At 41.6% G+C, this 17265-nt stretch overlaps 1 protein-coding gene across 1 annotated transcript; it reads right to left on the bottom strand.

Moving 5' to 3' along the window:
- Positions 1–5027: 5027 nt before the first annotated feature.
- On the bottom strand, positions 5028–15006 carry LOC117524288 (the record flags this gene model as incomplete). The annotated part of the gene is made up of 3 exons (XM_034186058.1): positions 5028–5057; positions 13603–14139; positions 14401–15006. Coding segments are annotated over 3 exons (1173 nt in total), but the record flags the coding sequence as incomplete, so codon positions are not given.
- Positions 15007–17265: the final 2259 nt, after the last annotated feature.

Below are 17265 nucleotides of genomic sequence, written 5' to 3'. Positions count from 1 at the left end.
TGCTTCACTGGCGTTGAGACAATCTATTGCTAATTAAATAGACTCCCTTTGTAGCCAGACTTCCCCTTACACTGTGGAGGCAGCCAACACACGCTGTATCTTACAGTGACTTAGATGTATCCACGTTGATCTCTCTGCTATCTTTACTGCAGTTGGTGTTGTTAACAGCACTTGGTATGGACCTTCCCAACGAGGACTGGACCAGTTCTTCCTCTTAATCACTCTGATGAACACCCAGTCTCCTGGCTGGACTACTGGAAGGCCGTCCTGTGGGAGATCAAAATTATTCGGCAGTAAATGTGTTTGAGTTATCTCTTTCTGTGTTAATGTCTTTTTCATAAAATCTGCTAATGTTTGTTCCTCATCTGCTGTTTTAGTATCCATGTCAAAAATTGGTAGACGATATGGTCGTCCATAAAGTATCTCAAATGGTGTTAAACCTGATGGTGTTGGTGTTATTCTCATATACAATTTTACTAGGTCCAAAGATTCAATCCAGGTTCGTTTTGTCTGTTCCATACATTTCCTTAATCTTATTTTTATTGTGCCATTTGTCCTTTCCACTAATCCTGCACTTTGTGGGTGGTAAGCACAATGATGTTTTAACTTAATTTTCATGTGTTCTGCTACTCTTTGTACAACTTCATTTACAAAATGTGTTCCATTATCACTGTACAATGTCTCTGGTATTCCATAATACGGAATAATTGTCTTACACAATACTTTTGCTACTGTTAAAGCATCTGCTTTTTGTGATGGAACAATTTCTACCCATTTTGAAAAGGCATCAATTAATACTAGACAGTATTGATAAGGTCCACATCGATTTAGTTCAATAAAGTCCATATGAACAATTTGAAAAGGATACTGTGGTTTTGGGAATTGCCCTCTCCGGGGTCTTATATTTCCCTGTGGGTTGTGTTTCAATCAGGTAACACAGGCTTTACAAAAATTTTTTGAGTATAAATTAAATCCATAGGTAGTAAAGTATTGGTCTACCATATATACCATCCCCCCTGTTGACACATGCGTTAACCCATGCGTCGCAATTGCAGCTGCTTTGAATAAGCTTTTCGGTAGGATGGGTTTGTTATGTACACAATAAAGTCCTTTGGGGTTTGGGGTTGCCCCATTTTTCAACCACAAATGTCGTTCCTGCGCTGGTGCCTGTTTTTGCATATCCAATAAAAGGTCAGAATCTATTAATGGTTCATTGTCTGTCTGAACTGTGTAAATAGAAGAAGTGCCATATCGACCAGCTGCTGCTTCTTTCGCTATTTTGTCTGCCAGGCAGTTTCCTCTGGAGACAAAATCTGTACCTCTGGTGTGGGCATTTACATAATGCCAGGTGTGATGGTAATGTCACTGCTTCTAGCAAATTTGTGAGTAAGCCTGCATGTGTCACTGGTTTCCCTGTAGAGGTTATCATACCTCTTTGTTGCCATTGTTTTGAAAATAACCAAATTGTTGAAAATGCATATTGACTATCTGTATAGACTGTCAGTTTCTGTCCTTTAGCCAAGATACAAGCTCTGGTTAATGCAATGAGTTCTGCAGCTTGGGCTGATTTAAAATGATCAATCTGTTTTGCTTCAATAACAGTATTTGGTAATTGAACAACAGCATAGCCTGTTAATGTCTGTCCTTTCTGATCTTTGAAACATGAGCCATCCACAAAGTAATGTAGTCCATCTGTAAATGGTTCGTCTGTTAAGTCTGGTCGAGGTAATTGTTGTTTCTGTGTGTCTGCCAAACAATCGTGCGGTTCACCGTCTGTCTCAGTAGGTAGGAGCATGGCGGGATTCAAGGTGTTGCATCTTTCAATGGTAATATATGGCTGAGACAATAGCATTGCTGTATAAGCTATCTGTCTAGCAGGCGATAAGAATGTATCCAAACATTTGGAATAATAGCCAACTGGTTTATTTTTATTACCATGTTGTTGTAGCAAGACTGCACACATGAATCCCTGTTTTGTGTCCACCATGAGAGTGAATGGCTTGGCATAATTGGGCAGAGATAATACTGTGGAACTCACAAGTTCTTGTTTAAGAGCTGTAAACTGTTCTTCAGCTTCTTCATTCCACTGTATTTTGTCAGTCATAGCCATTGGTATAGAGTGTATTAAATCCTGCAATTTCTGCACCTTCTCTGCATAACATGAAATCCAGGCTCTGCAATAATTACAGATACCTAAGAAAGTCATCATTTCCTTTTTTGTTGACGGTTTAGGCGCTTTGAGAATAGCGTGCTTTCGATCGTCTTGTATTCGTTTCTCCTCAGCTGATAGGACATGGCCTAAATAAGTCACTTGTGGTTGCACAAACTGCAACTTTTGCTTTTTAATTTTACTTCCTGTTTCTGCCAAATGTTGCAAAAGCATCATAGTACATTTTGTACAGCTGTCTTTTGTCTTTCCAACCGCTCCAACTCTCACACATATACAAAATAAATTACAGATTTCATCAATGATTGCAATTACAGACAAGCCCTCATCTTAAAAAAAAATAAATAAATAATAATAATAATAATAAAAAATCATTTTATATCAAGACATAAATAACACAACAAAATCCTTACAACAAAACAACAAAAACAGAATTTTCTCTCATTCATACCACAAACACACTTAGTTTCACTTTTGAAATAATCAATTCATTTGCGTCTCTCTAACTGCTTCTCCTGAAATTTATTCTTACTCCTCCTGTATTTCTCAGCCGGATGGGGACTCTAACCCCTCCGCCACCTGTGCCGGCAGGACCGGAGACTCTAACTCCCTCCCCCGCACTTTATTCCGGATGGGGACTCTAACCCCTCCGCCACCTGTGCTGGCAGGACCGGAGACTCTAACTCCCTCCCCCACACTTTATTCTGGATGGGGACTTGAACCCCTCCTCAACATATTTTCCTCACAGGCAGGCAGTAATTACTTACGTTAATTTGTTGCGCCCCTAATTTGGTTCGGAGGCGTCGTCAATCTACTGCGGCGAGCGGAGGTGGACATCTATAGTCACCGGCCCGACGGAGAATTCACTCCTCAGGACTTTCCTTCGATCCCTCTAGTGGAATCGGCTGTGCACAGTCTGCGGTGTGTCTCCCTCCGTTTGCTCGAGAAGAACAATTGCTGTCATTTCTTCAAGTAAAAAGTCAATCTTTGCAATGTGAAAATCAAAGGCAGCTGGGGTAAAAGTGTTGGGAATGCACTTCTAATAGAATGCAACACATTGCTTTGAAATTTCATATTGAAATAGCTGTATGATCAAATGAAGCCTTTGACAGACGACATGTACAATATGCATCCAAGAACATTTTATGGTATCAAGTGACATGGACATTGAAAATAACAACTCAGTCTCATTTCATCTGTGATGCCATTTCTTGATGGCATCACGAAAAGTAAATTAATCTATTACAGTTTTTATTGATTGCTTTGACACAGTAGTCGGCTCAAAATCCACATTTCTCAAAACAGTTAACGCAGAGGCCTAAACAGTGGCACCAATGGTCAAAATGACACATTTTGCTTGCAAAAGGCTCTAACTCTGCTAAAACATTTAAACTATGGACCAAAAGCAAATTTTGCCCTCAAACAACACAACTTGCACACAAGTGCATAAGCGCTTCCAATCAGTCATTAGACAAGGGGCATCAAAATACAAAATGCAGCACTCATTGTGAATCAGTGCTGCATTACTGGTCATTGTACCTAATGACTGAGCTACAGTAATGACTGAGCAGCTTACATGTCAGTGCCATTTGTAGTCAAATTTGCCTTCTTGCAAAAAAATTGATCCAGATATGCTGTGATGAAACTTTTATTGATTGCAGTATTCATTCATTCACTCATGTTTTTCTTATTTAGACCGTGGCTAACAAATGAAATATCCCAACAGAAACCACATATAGAATATGAAAGAAAAAATAAAATCCATCACTGTGTAAGACATTAGGAAAATAAAAATAATAATTCTGTACAATAAAGAAAAAAAAATCTCTACCAGTCTATTCTCTCTATTCTCTCTTGATGAATAGGCCACATGGCCTCATCTACATCACATTCAATATTTTCCCTTGCGATGCACCTAGGGAAGAATCTTCTAGCATGCCTTATCCATCCTTGGCATGCCTCTGCATCTATGTCTTGGGCAGCAGCGGTCATTGTATCGAGCAAGGGCATCTGCTCATAGGGGCGGTGGTCGTATACCTTCCATCTCCATGCACTGAAGAATTCCTCTATAGGATTTAAAAATGGAGAGTATGGAGGAAGGAATTGCATCATCATCCTCGGGTGCCCCACAAACCACTCATTCACCACACGAGAGTGGTGGAATGCCACATTGTCCCAGATGATTACAAACAGTGGCATGCCAGGCCTCAACAGCCCTCTTTCCTGAGGCGGGATGAGCCTGTCATGCAGGGTGTCCAAGAATGCAATGAGGCGCTCACTATTGTAGGGGCCAACAGCTGGAATATGGCTGAGGATGCCATCATTAGAAATAGCAGCACACATAGTAATTTTGGCGCCCCTCTGCCCTGGAACTGTAATAGTGGCCCTATGCCCAATGAGGTTCCTCCCACGGCGCCTCACTTTACAGAGGTTGAAACCGGCTTCATCGACATAGATGAAAATATGATGTGCCCCCTCAGCTTCAAGCTCCATGATACGCTGAAGAAAAGAAAAAGCAAAATTACAATTACATACAGTAAAGGTAACTTGACAGTAACTGCATGATATGCCAAGGCACAACAGTATAGTACTGTAATGTGTCCTTACCTCCACATATTGGCATCTGGCCTCCTTCACAGCATCAGAGTTCCTCTGGAAGGGAACTCTGTAGAGCTGTTTCATAGCCATGTTGTTCCTACTGAGGACACAGACAATTGTTGTCTCACTCACAGTATTTACATTTCGAAATACCACCTGATCTGCAATCACTGCTGCCCTGATTTCACGCAGCCTAATGGCATTATTTGCCAGAACCATGTTCACAATGGCTGCCTCCTGCTCAGCATTCAAAAGTCTGCGTCTACCACCACCGACCGGTAGCCTTTCGATTCTATAAAGAACACATGACATGTGGAATAAAATTACATGACATACTGTATATCACTACAGATATATCTGTATATACTGTATGAGCAACATTACCTGTTCTCCAGTCGAAAAACTCTGACAATGGATGCAACTGTGTTTCTATTGAGAACAGGTTGGACTTTTTGTCCACCCTCTCTATGTGAAAGACCATGATTTACCACATGATCAATCACAGTTGCCCGAATTTCATCTGTGACTTGAGCCCTTCCAGCTACACCCCCACCTCGCACACGGACTCCTCTTCCCCAGAGCCCTCTACCTCTCACTCTCATGTGCCTTAGACCATCCATGCTTGCAAGTTACAACACACAACATGGCACCTTTTGAACCCGCAGACTGATTGCAAATTGAAAAGTTGTGTGAAGCAGTGTCAAACAGGTGCTCCAGTGATTTCATGCCGGTCAAGAGGTTTCTAAGAGATGGGAATATATGGTTTCTGTTTGGTTACCACAGCTAAAGCAATGGAGTTTGGACTGCTTGAATGACATCTGCGTTAACTGATTTGCAAAAGGGTTGGGGAATTGTGTCAAACCAATGATAATGGGTTAACTCATTTGCAAGAGGTGTTTTTTGCTCTGCTGAGAGAGTGATGATGAGGACTGAGAGGTTACCAGTTTCTTCAAACAGGTTAAAGCAATCAATAAAAACTGTAGTTTGCGAGGTGTGTGTGTGTGTGTGTGTGTGTGTGTGTGTGTGTGTGTGTGTGTGTGTGTGTGTGTGTGTGTGTGTGTGTGTGTGTGTGTGTGTGTGTGTGTGTGTGGGTGTCTGTGGGGGTTATGGTTAGGGAAAGGGAGAGGATTAGTTTATGGTTAGGGTTAGAAATAATAATAATAATAATAATAATAATAATAATAATAATATTTTTTTTACATTGCACTTTACATTTGATTCCAAATCTCAAAGTAGTACAGAGACAAAAAAATAACAATAAAAACATTCTAAAAATATAATTGATATTGCTGACATGAAACGTGGGATGGACCCGATTGGACCGGGGAAGACGAAGGTGGAAACGGGATTCACGACCTTGGAAATAGGAAATGGGCCGACAAACCTAGGAGCCAGTTTAGGCACACCCCTAAGGGTAAGGTGAAGCGTCAAGAGCCATACTTTCTGTCCGGGGATGTAAGAAGGGGCAGGACCATCTACGATCCACGGAAGCCTTATATTACTCTGTGGAACATAACAGAACCACCCGCGCCCATTCCCAGGTCCCACGGCACTGAAGGATAAGACTAAGCACTGATGGAACTGAGGAGTTGCGATCAACTGAGGGGAACAAAGCGGGCTGGTGACCAAATACCACATGAAAAGGGGAGTGTTTTGAAACACAAGGTTCGGTCAGATCGGCACACAGAAATGATCACACAGACTGCATTTTGCTAGAATAAAAAGGCGTATATTTATTCCCCACAAAAGCAGTTACATCAAACACAAGTGGTTGCAGCGCATTTTTCTCTTACCGTGACGCCTTTAAGGTGGAGAGCCAACACCTTCAGCAGAGTGCGCCTGTCAACCGGCTGGGCGTTCGTACGTTAACCCGCAGCAGACTCTGTTGAAGCATGGTTCTACTCCCTTTTTTCTAGTGTGTCCGCGAAGGGAGGGTGAGTGGCCAACTCAACCTCCCTGGCGCACATAATTTCTTTAATCAACAGGCATCTGAAAGTTATTTCAGATTCAAAGTTATTATATATTCAAAAAGAAAAAATAATATAGCACCTTCAACTGCACCACAGACTAAAACAGTTAAATGTGGTCTATTAAACATTAGGTCTCTCTCTTCTAAGTCCCTGTTGGTAAATGATATAATAATTGATCAACATATTGATTTATTCTGCCTAACAGAAACCTGGTTACAGCAGGATGAATATGTTAGTTTAAATGAGTCAACACCCCCGAGTCACACTAACTGTCAGAATGCTCGTAGCACGGGCCGGGGTGGAGGATTAGCAGCAATCTTCCATTCCAGCTTATTAATTAATCCAAAACCCAGACAGAGCTTTAATTCATTTGAAAGCTTGTCTCTTAGTCTTGTCCATCCAAATTGGAAGTCCCAAAAACCAGTTTTATTTGTTATTATCTATCGTCCACCTGGTCGTTACTGTGAGTTTCTCTGTGAATTTTCAGACCTTTTGTCTGACTTAGTGCTTAGCTCAGATAAGATAATTATAGTGGGCGATTTTAACATCCACACAGATGCTGAGAATGACAGCCTCAACACTGCATTTAATCTATTATTAGACTCTATTGGCTTTGCTCAAAAAGTAAATGAGTCCACCCACCACTTTAATCATATCTTAGATCTTGTTCTGACTTATGGTATGGAAATAGAAGACTTAACAGTATTCCCTGATAACTCCCTTCTGTCTGATCATTTCTTAATAACATTTACATTTACTCTGATGGACTACCCAGCAGTGGGGAATAAGTTTCATTACACTAGAAGTCTTTCAGAAAGCGCTGTAACTAGGTTTAAGGATATGATTCCTTCTTTATGTTCTCTAATGCCATATACCAACACAGTGCAGAGTAGCTACCTAAACTCTGTAAGGGAGATAGAGTATCTCGTCAATAGTTTTACATCCTCATTGAAGACAACTTTGGATGCTGTAGCTCCTCTGAAAAAGAGAGCTTTAAATCAGAAGTGTCTGACTCCGTGGTATAACTCACAAACTCGTAGCTTAAAGCAGATAACCCGTAAGTTGGAGAGGAAATGGCGTCTCACTAATTTAGAAGATCTTCACTTAGCCTGGAAAAAGAGTCTGTTGCTCTATAAAAAAGCCCTTCGTAAAGCTAGGACATCTTTCTACTCATCACTAATTGAAGAAAATAAGAACAACCCCAGGTTTCTTTTCAGCACTGTAGCCAGGCTGACAAAGAGTCAGAGCTCTATTGAGCTGAGTATTCCATTAACTTTAACTAGTAATGACTTCATGACTTTCTTTGCTAACAAAATTTTAACTATTAGAGAAAAAATTACTCATAACCATCCCAAAGACGTATCGTTATCTTTGGCTGCTTTCAGTGATGCCGGTATTTGGTTAGACTCTTTCTCTCCGATTGTTCTGTCTGAGTTATTCTCATTAGTTACTTCATCCAAACCATCAACATGTTTATTAGACCCCATTCCTACCAGGCTGCTCAAGGAAGCCCTACCATTATTTAATGCTTCGATCTTAAATATGATCAATCTATCTTTGTTAGTTGGCTATGTACCACAGGCTTTTAAGGTGGCAGTAATTAAACCATTACTTAAAAAGCCATCACTTGACCCAGCTATCTTAGCTAATTATAGGCCAATCTCCAACCTTCCTTTTCTCTCAAAAATTCTTGAAAGGGTAGTTGTAAAACAGCTAACTGATCATCTGCAGAGGAATGGTCTATTTGAAGAGTTTCAGTCAGGTTTTAGAATTCATCATAGTACAGAAACAGCATTAGTGAAGGTTACAAATGATCTTCTTATGGCCTCGGACAGTGGACTCATCTCTGTGCTTGTTCTGTTAGATCTCAGTGCTGCTTTTGATACTGTTGACCATAAAATTTTATTACAGAGATTAGAGCATGCCATAGGTATTAAAGGCACTGCGCTGCGGTGGTTTGAATCATATTTGTCTAATAGATTACAATTTGTTCATGTAAATGGGGAATCTTCTTCACAGACTAAAGTTAATTATGGAGTTCCACAAGGTTCTGTGCTAGGACCAATTTTATTCACTTTATACATGCTTCCCTTAGGCAGTATTATTAGACGGTATTGCTTAAATTTTCATTGTTACGCAGATGATACCCAGCTTTATCTATCCATGAAGCCAGAGGACACACACCAATTAGCTAAACTGCAGGATTGTCTTACAGACATAAAGACATGGATGACCTCTAATTTCCTGCTTTTAAACTCAGATAAAACTGAAGTTATTGTACTTGGCCCCACAAATCTTAGAAACATGGTGTCTAACCAGATCCTTACTCTGGATGGCATTACCCTGACCTCTAGTAATACTGTGAGAAATCTTGGAGTCATTTTTGATCAGGATATGTCATTCAAAGTGCATATTAAACAAATATGTAGGACTGCTTTTTTGCATTTACGCAATATCTCTAAAATCAGAAAGGTCTTGTCTCAGAGTGATGCTGAAAAACTAATTCATGCATTTATTTCCTCTAGGCTGGACTATTGTAATTCATTATTATCAGGTTGTCCTAAAAGTTCCCTAAAAAGCCTTCAGTTAATTCAAAATGCTGCAGCTAGAGTACTGACGGGGACTAGAAGGAGAGAGCATATCTCACCCATATTGGCCTCTCTTCATTGGCTTCCTGTTAATTCTAGAATAGAATTTAAAATTCTTCTTCTTACTTATAAGGTTTTGAATAATCAGGTCCCATCTTATCTTAGGGACCTCGTAGTACCATATTACCCCAATAGAGCGCTTCGCTCTCAGACTGCAGGCTTACTTGTAGTTCCTAGGGTTTGTAAGAGTAGAATGGGAGGCAGAGCCTTCAGCTTTCAGGCTCCTCTCCTGTGGAACCAGCTCCCAATTCAGATCAGGGAGACAGACACCCTCTCTACTTTTAAGATTAGGCTTAAAACTTTCCTTTTTGCTAAAGCTTATAGTTAGGGCTGGATCAGGTGACCCTGAACCATCCCTTAGTTATGCTGCTATAGACGTAGACTGCTGGGGGGTTCCCATGATGCACTGTTTCTTTTTCTTTTTGCTCTGTATGCACCACTCTGCATTTAATCATTAGTGATCGATCTCTGCTCCCCTCCACAGCATGTCTTTTTCCTGGTTCTCTCCCTCAGCCCCAACCAGTCCCAGCAGAAGACTGCCCCTCCCTGAGCCTGGTTCTGCTGGAGGTTTCTTCCTGTTAAAAGGGAGTTTTTCCTTCCCACTGTAGCCAAGTGCTTGCTCACAGGGGGTCGTTTTGACCGTTGGGGTTTTACATAATTATTGTATGGCCTTGCCTTACAATATAAAGCGCCTTGGGGCAACTGTTTGTTGTGATTTGGCGCTATATAAAAAAAATTGATTGATTGATTGATTTCAAAGATATAATAAAAGCAGTTCTTCACTCCCAGTTCAGAATGATCCCAGCATGCTTCACTCCCAGTCGTTAGTGGCTACGAAAACAAAGTCGTGCTATCAGTGTAATAATAACAAGTACATCCAGCTCTTCGCTCCCAGTTCAGACTGACCCCAGAGTGCTAAAACAAAATTAAATAACAAATACATTCTCAGGGTTACTTTAAGACAGGTGCAAAACAGCACAATAACATTTTTATTATACATTCCACTCTTGGTGTTTTGCACCAGTCAATTTATGTAACCACCAACAGATTCAGGTAAGGCTGGGCTCCAGCCTATTCCAACGATTATGTCCTGCCATAGCATTTCCCACATTTCTTCCAGTGATTCACAAACAAAATTTTGAGTAATATAGTCGTGATTATACCTGTCATGAATTAACAGTGTCAATTTCATCGCATTCGTTGAAATATTACCCATTCCACCTCTCGCCTTAAACGTATAACATAGATACATGTAAAAGTGTTACAAAAAGTCATCACACATATTGCTATAATTAATAGTATCAAAGGTGGCACTAAGGTACTCCTGGCAGTGACAGACATCCCTGAAAAGATATCCCACCAATGATGTGCTGATGCTTGCTGTACTAATTTTGCCACATGTTTTACCCGGTCACTAGCTATCAATGTAGACACCATGAGACTGGAGATGTTGGACGTAAGTGACTCTATTAATTGCTGAATTTCCGTAGATTGTTCCAATGCGCATTTGAAACGCTCCAGGGAAAGACTCCATGGGGAATGCAATACATCCCATTGTACCGAAGTCAGCCGACTTGATACAGAATAATTAGTCAAACGATACGTCCGGTCTCCCCAATGCCATAAGTGCACATTGTTCAGGCAGCCAGTAAACGGAACCGAAGGTACTTGTGAATTATTTTTCATTGTTGCAACACACAGAGCATGTGGGCCAATCTGCCACAACATTTCTCTTGGTGTTTCCCTAGTCCAGTCACAAAGTACAACCTCTGAGTCGGTTAGACATGGATTGGCATATCCCGTTTGCAGCACACAGGCCATACCTTTATCTGTTTTGTCACACATTTTGGTATCAAAAGTCATATTAGTTTTTGGTTCTAACCACTCTCCATCCATATGCAAGAACCAATAGCCATTAGTCGTTATCACAGGTAACACTTGATATTTACAAACAACCTTTGGTTGTGTCACATTGTACTGGGTCCAATACCCAGTACATACTGTTTCATTACATTGTGTATATTCTGGATGTAGCTTTAACCATAAGGTGTTGCTAATGTTCCAAATCCTTCTCCAATCATGATAGCTCCCTGTAGTAACTATTCGCTGAAATCTTTCCCTTTGAGCCTCTGCATGAATGGTTTGTAATGTACATGCTGTCCAATTTCCCATATGCGAAATATTTTTAAATGCATTTTGCCATAATTGCCCCACCAATGCTGTGGGCATCCACTCTCCAACCTGATGAACTACTTGGGACGAGTATTTCCCAGTGTTTGATAACATTGTTCTGGTTACCTCATTATCTACTGTATTCGACACCCCCAGGACAGTTCCTGTTCCTCCTAATAGAGTGTCATACCACGCCCTTCGACGTCTTCTGCAAATTGGAATTTTTGGAAAGGTAACTTGCCAATATACCTTTGTCTTCACTGTTGCTTGTGGCACAAGTAAAATTGTCCTGTTGACTTGTTTTAGTGAGATTTCTCCAGACGAGCTCCACTCGTGGTTGGACTTCTCTCACTTGATGTCCTTCCGTCATTCCCCAACAACCGGAGACCATGGCACCACCTACAAGGAGGAGTATGACCCAGCAGCCGACACCTCCAATCCCGGGGCTTCCACTGGTTGCCATAGCGACGCCCGCCTCTTGTGGTCCTCGATCGCCCGATCAGCAACTCCCAGCAGGGCATTGAGTCTGATCAACAGAAGAAAGACTATTCATAGAATAACAATGATTAGTCCTCTCTTACATAACACTTTGATATAGGCACATTTACCCATTTTTCTTCACCCTGATAGAGTATACTAACAGTTGCATCATTCCCTTGAGCTATAATTTCTGCCGCCTTAGGCAGTCCGTTAGGTTGTTTCACCCAAACTTTGGCACCTGCTTGATCTGAGGCCTGTACCAACCCCATTTCACAAGGTTTAATGATTAATTGAGCAATTTTGTCCCCTTTGTTCAATATCAGGGGTTGTTCTCCAAACAATCTACAAACCACTCCAATCTCACCTTGATAATCTGCATCTATCACTCCGGCTTGAATAGTCAGCCCTTTGAGTGATAGACCACTACGTGGCAGGACATGCCCATATGTGCCCTTCGGACACTGTAGGCCTAGTCCTGTTTTTACCACTTGAATTTGGTCAGGTACCAATGTGACAGTAGTCAATGTTCTTAAGTCTAGTCCTGCTGAGCCTGGAGTTGCTCTGACAGGTAGTTCCGCTTGTGGATCGAATTTTCCACATTTTGATGCTTTCTGTAGTATGCTCTATCATTTCTCCTGAAATCATTCTTATCAAGGGTGTGGATCCCGACCCTAAAGGTCGATTGTTCAACTGATCCACAGCAGTAGTCAAGTCCTGTTTCCAATGTCGCATAGTGCGATCTTTTGACAGCTTCCGTAGGGTCTCTTTAAGAAGCCCGTTCATTCGCTCTATTAACCCCGCCGCTTGCGGGTAATAGGGAATATGATAAATCCATTCAACATGATGTTCTTTGGCCCACTCTTTCACTTTATTTCCTGTAAAGTGAGTGCCATTATCAGTTTGAATCTGTACTGGCAAACCATAATACTGCTGTATTATTTTTAAACACTTAAGTGTGGCCATTTGATTTGCAAATTTACATGGATGCACTACCAAGACCCCAGAAAATGTATCTACAGCAGTGCATGCATGTCTACATCCCTTAGACATGGGCAGTGGTCCAATAAAATCTAACTGCCAAATTTGACCAGGACTTTTTCCACGATTTAACTGCCCATGCAAATGTTGAGGTACACCCTTCCGGTGGTGTTGACATTGTTCACACTCAGTGATTGCTGTTTTCACATCATCCAATTTTAGATCAATACCTCGATCTCTGGCCCATTTTAGGGTACCTTGAACCCCCCAATGTCCTGCTTTGACATGAGCCCATCTAGCCAATCCTGGGCTGGATTGTCTTAATTCAATCATTACTTTTACTAATTGATCTGCAGCTTTATTATATAAAGCTTCTGAGTCTTGTCCATTAGTGTGTGCATCTACATGCATCACAGTAATAGGAATTGTTTTAGCCTTTTCCCAAATGTCTTCCCACAATTCTCTTCCCAAACTTCTTTAGAATGTATTTTCCAATTAGTGGCATGCCATGTAGGCATCCAGGTAAGTAGTCCTTGGGTCACTGACCATGAATCTGTATAAATATGGAGGCCCTGTGGTCCTCATGCACGGCCTTCAACTCCGCCCACTGACTGCTTTTTCCTTCTCCTAATTCTTCCAGAGACTGACCTAATTGTGGATTAAAAGCTCCTGCTTTCCATCGCCTTTTTCCTGCTTGATATTGACAGGAACCATCAGTGAACCATGCTCGACTTTTCTCATCATCTGACAAATCATCCCACCTTTTTCCTGCTTTAACAGGAGATTCCTCCAATGGTTGAACTTCAAAAGGTTCCTCATCTTCCTCAGGAGCATCAGCTACTTGTTCATGCAGCAATGACACCCCTTTTTCACCTGGTTTTACACGCTCTGACACATACCATTTCCATTTTATCACACTAGCCTCCTGAGCTGTCCCTATTCGGTGAGTGGTGGGATTACTCATCACCCATGAGAGAATAGGTATCTGTGTCCTCATCATTACTTCATGTCCCACCGTTTGTGATTCAGTTTCAATCAACGCCCAATAGCATGCTAAAAGCTGTTTTTCAAAAGGTGTATAACGCATACCTGCGTCCGGGAGTTTTCTCGACCAGAATCCTAAAGGTTTTCGTATCCTGTTTTGTTTTTGCCATAAGCTCCAATTAGCATAATCATTTAGAGCAGACACTTGAAGTTCTACTGGTCCTGATTGCATTTTTCCTAAGGACACAGCTTGTTGTATGGCTTCCTTTGCCATATCAAATGAGCATTGTTGTTCCTCTCCCCATACAAACTCTTCTGTCTTACTGTGAGGTACTGGAAAGTTAGCTATTTTCTCTTTAGCTTCCTGTGTGATTTCCCTCTCTCCTTTATTCCAAACTATTCCTAAGAATTTCACTGTTTGAGCTGGTCCCTGAATCTTTGCTGGATTAATTTCCCAGCCAAATGATTTCATATGAGTCACTAATTTCGGTAGATATTCCACTACTTCTGCTTCTGTATCTTCTTGAAGCATAATGTCATCAATGTAATGTGAGATCATCATTCTCATTGGAACCTGGAACTGTTCCAAATGCTCCGCCACCACTCTATGACAAATAGTGGGACTGTGTAAATATCCTTGTGGCAATCTTGTGAATGTATATTGCCGTCCTTCCCACGTAAATGCAAACTGTTCCATCCTATCCTCTGGGATTGGTATAGTAAAGAATGCATTAGCCAAGTCTATAACAGCATACCACGTGCCGCTGTGATGTTGCACTCGTTCAATTATGCTCACAGCATCAGGTACAGCTGAAGTCAAAGCCGGTGTATGTTTATTTAGACCTCTAAAGTCTACAGTCATTCTCCATGTACCATCCGATTTACGGACTGGCCACAATGGATTATTCCATTTTGTTGTCACTGGTTTCAAAACTCCTGCCTCCAAGTAGTCTTTTATGGTTGCAGTAATTTCTGCTTGTCCTCCAGGAATACGATATTGTTTCTGATTAATCACACATGTAGCCTCTGGAATGGGAAAAGGTTTCATTTTTACTTTTCCCACCAGAATCATTCTTATGTTTGCTATCCCAAATTGAAATTTAACCTGTTATAAATGCAAAGTCATTCCAGCTAAAATATCCATGCCAATTATCCATTCATTAATTGGAGTCACTATTACAGTGTACACTTTAATTGGCATATTTCCAATTTTAAGCGGTATCGATATATTTTTTCCATACACCAATTGTCCGCCTAATCCAGTTAAGGGAACTATAGGTCCCTTCATTTTCTCTGGATTTCCATGAATCAATGAGGCCTCCGCTCCTGTGTCCACTAAAGCCGAGGTGACTTGAACTGATTTTTTCCAAAATATTTCCAATCACACATGGGGTCTAATATCACTTGTGAACCATTGTTTTAATTCTCGGCAGGCCACAAGAGTTTGACCATCATCCTAATCTTCCTCGCAAGGGTCAAAGCTCCAAGAACGCCTTTCTTTATTTTTCCCCTTCTTTTTGTCTTTCTTTCCTTTCCGGACTGCAGCTATTTGCACCAGATCATCATCAAAGTCCTCCTCCTCCTCCTCCTGTAGGGGAGGGGCACTAGGTTTCACTCCTTTCTTTTCTCCCTGCATGATTTCTTTCAACAATGAAGCCAATTCAAACATATCAGGGCACATCCCTGACACACAAGTCACTTTCAATCCTTTTTGTTTACATTTTTCAGCCAAGAAGGAAGTTGGTACACCGTCTATTTCTTCGGCTTGAATTTCCAATTGCTTCACTTGTTGTTCTAATCTTGTCACCTTTTGTGATTTAGCACATTCTGATGAGCGGACTGTATCTAAAGTTAAAACCCGCTCTTTCCAGGCTTCTGCACAAATCCACATCATTTCATGAATACCTCCCAACGGAGCTTTCTCTTTAACCTCCACCCGTTTTAACATTTCACATAAAACTGGCGGAGTCGCGGTGGGAATCGCTCCAGTCCACGGCCCAGGGCGTCCCCCACGTCGCCGTAGAAGCTGGCCTATTTCCTTAAAAGTGATCCCATCCCACCCCGGGACCACTTCTTCCTGCTGAGATGCCACCTCCGCATCTCTCTTTCCCAATCTAAAGCAAGACATTTCTGTGTGTAGTCTGAGCGTAACCGTATCCTGCCGACAACGCCAAAAATGTTTTGAAACACAAGGTTCGGTCAGATCGGCACACAGAAATGATCACACAGACTGCATTTTGCTAGAATAAAAAGGCGTATATTTATTCCCCACAAAAGCAGTTACATCAAACACAAGTGGTTGCAGCGCATTTTTCTCTTACCGTGACGCCTTTAAGGTGGAGAGCCAACACCTTCAGCAGAGTGCGCCTGTCAACCGGCTGGGCGTTCGTACGTTAACCCGCAGCAGACTCTGTTGAAGCATGGTTCTACTCCCTTTTTTCTAGTGTGTCCGCGAAGGGAGGGTGAGTGGCCAACTCAACCTCCCTGGCGCACATAATTTCTTTAATCAACAGGCATCTGAAAGTTATTTCAAAGATATAATAAAAGCAGTTCTTCACTCCCAGTTCAGAATGATCCCAGCATGCTTCACTCCCAGTCGTTAGTGGCTACGAAAACAAAGTCGTGCTATCAGTGTAATAATAAGTACATCCAGCTCTTCGCTCCCAGTTCAGACTGACCCCAGAGTGCTAAAACAAAATTAAATAACAAATACATTCTCAGGGTTACTTTAAGACAGGTGCAAAACAGCACAATAACATTTTTATTATACAGGGAGTAACCGTTGGACACTGAGGGCAAACAGTTATGGGCAAGCTCAATCCAGGGGAGTTGGTCAGATGAGTATGCGGGGTGCCGTGACGCGAGTAACTGAAGCCCATTTTCCAATTCTTGTTTTAACCGTTCCATCTGCCCATTGGCCTGTGGATGGTAGCCCGAGGTTAAGCTGGGCGAAACCCCAAAGAGCTGGAAAAACTCCCTCCAAAAATGGGACACGAATTGAGGATGTCCTGTGGTAACCCGTGCAACTTAAAATCTGTTTTAGCATGATTTCGGCAGTTTCCTTAGCTTGCTCAAAGGAATAAAGTGAACAATCTTAGAGAAGTGATCCACCACCATCAGGACAGCAGTACATCCCTTAGAGGGAGGAAACACGGTTACAAAATCCATCGCTATATGCGTCCATGGACAAGTCAAGACTGGTAAAGTCTGTAATGTGCCTGCAGGCGGGCGATTGGAAGATTTGTGTACGGCACATTGCTACCAAATG

The sequence above is a fragment of the Thalassophryne amazonica genome, chromosome 14, assembly GCF_902500255.1.
Source record: "Thalassophryne amazonica chromosome 14, fThaAma1.1, whole genome shotgun sequence".
NCBI lineage: Eukaryota > Metazoa > Chordata > Actinopteri > Batrachoidiformes > Batrachoididae > Thalassophryne > Thalassophryne amazonica.
The sequence above is the reverse complement of the archived record's forward strand: the minus strand, read 5'-3'. Positions and strand labels throughout refer to the sequence as shown.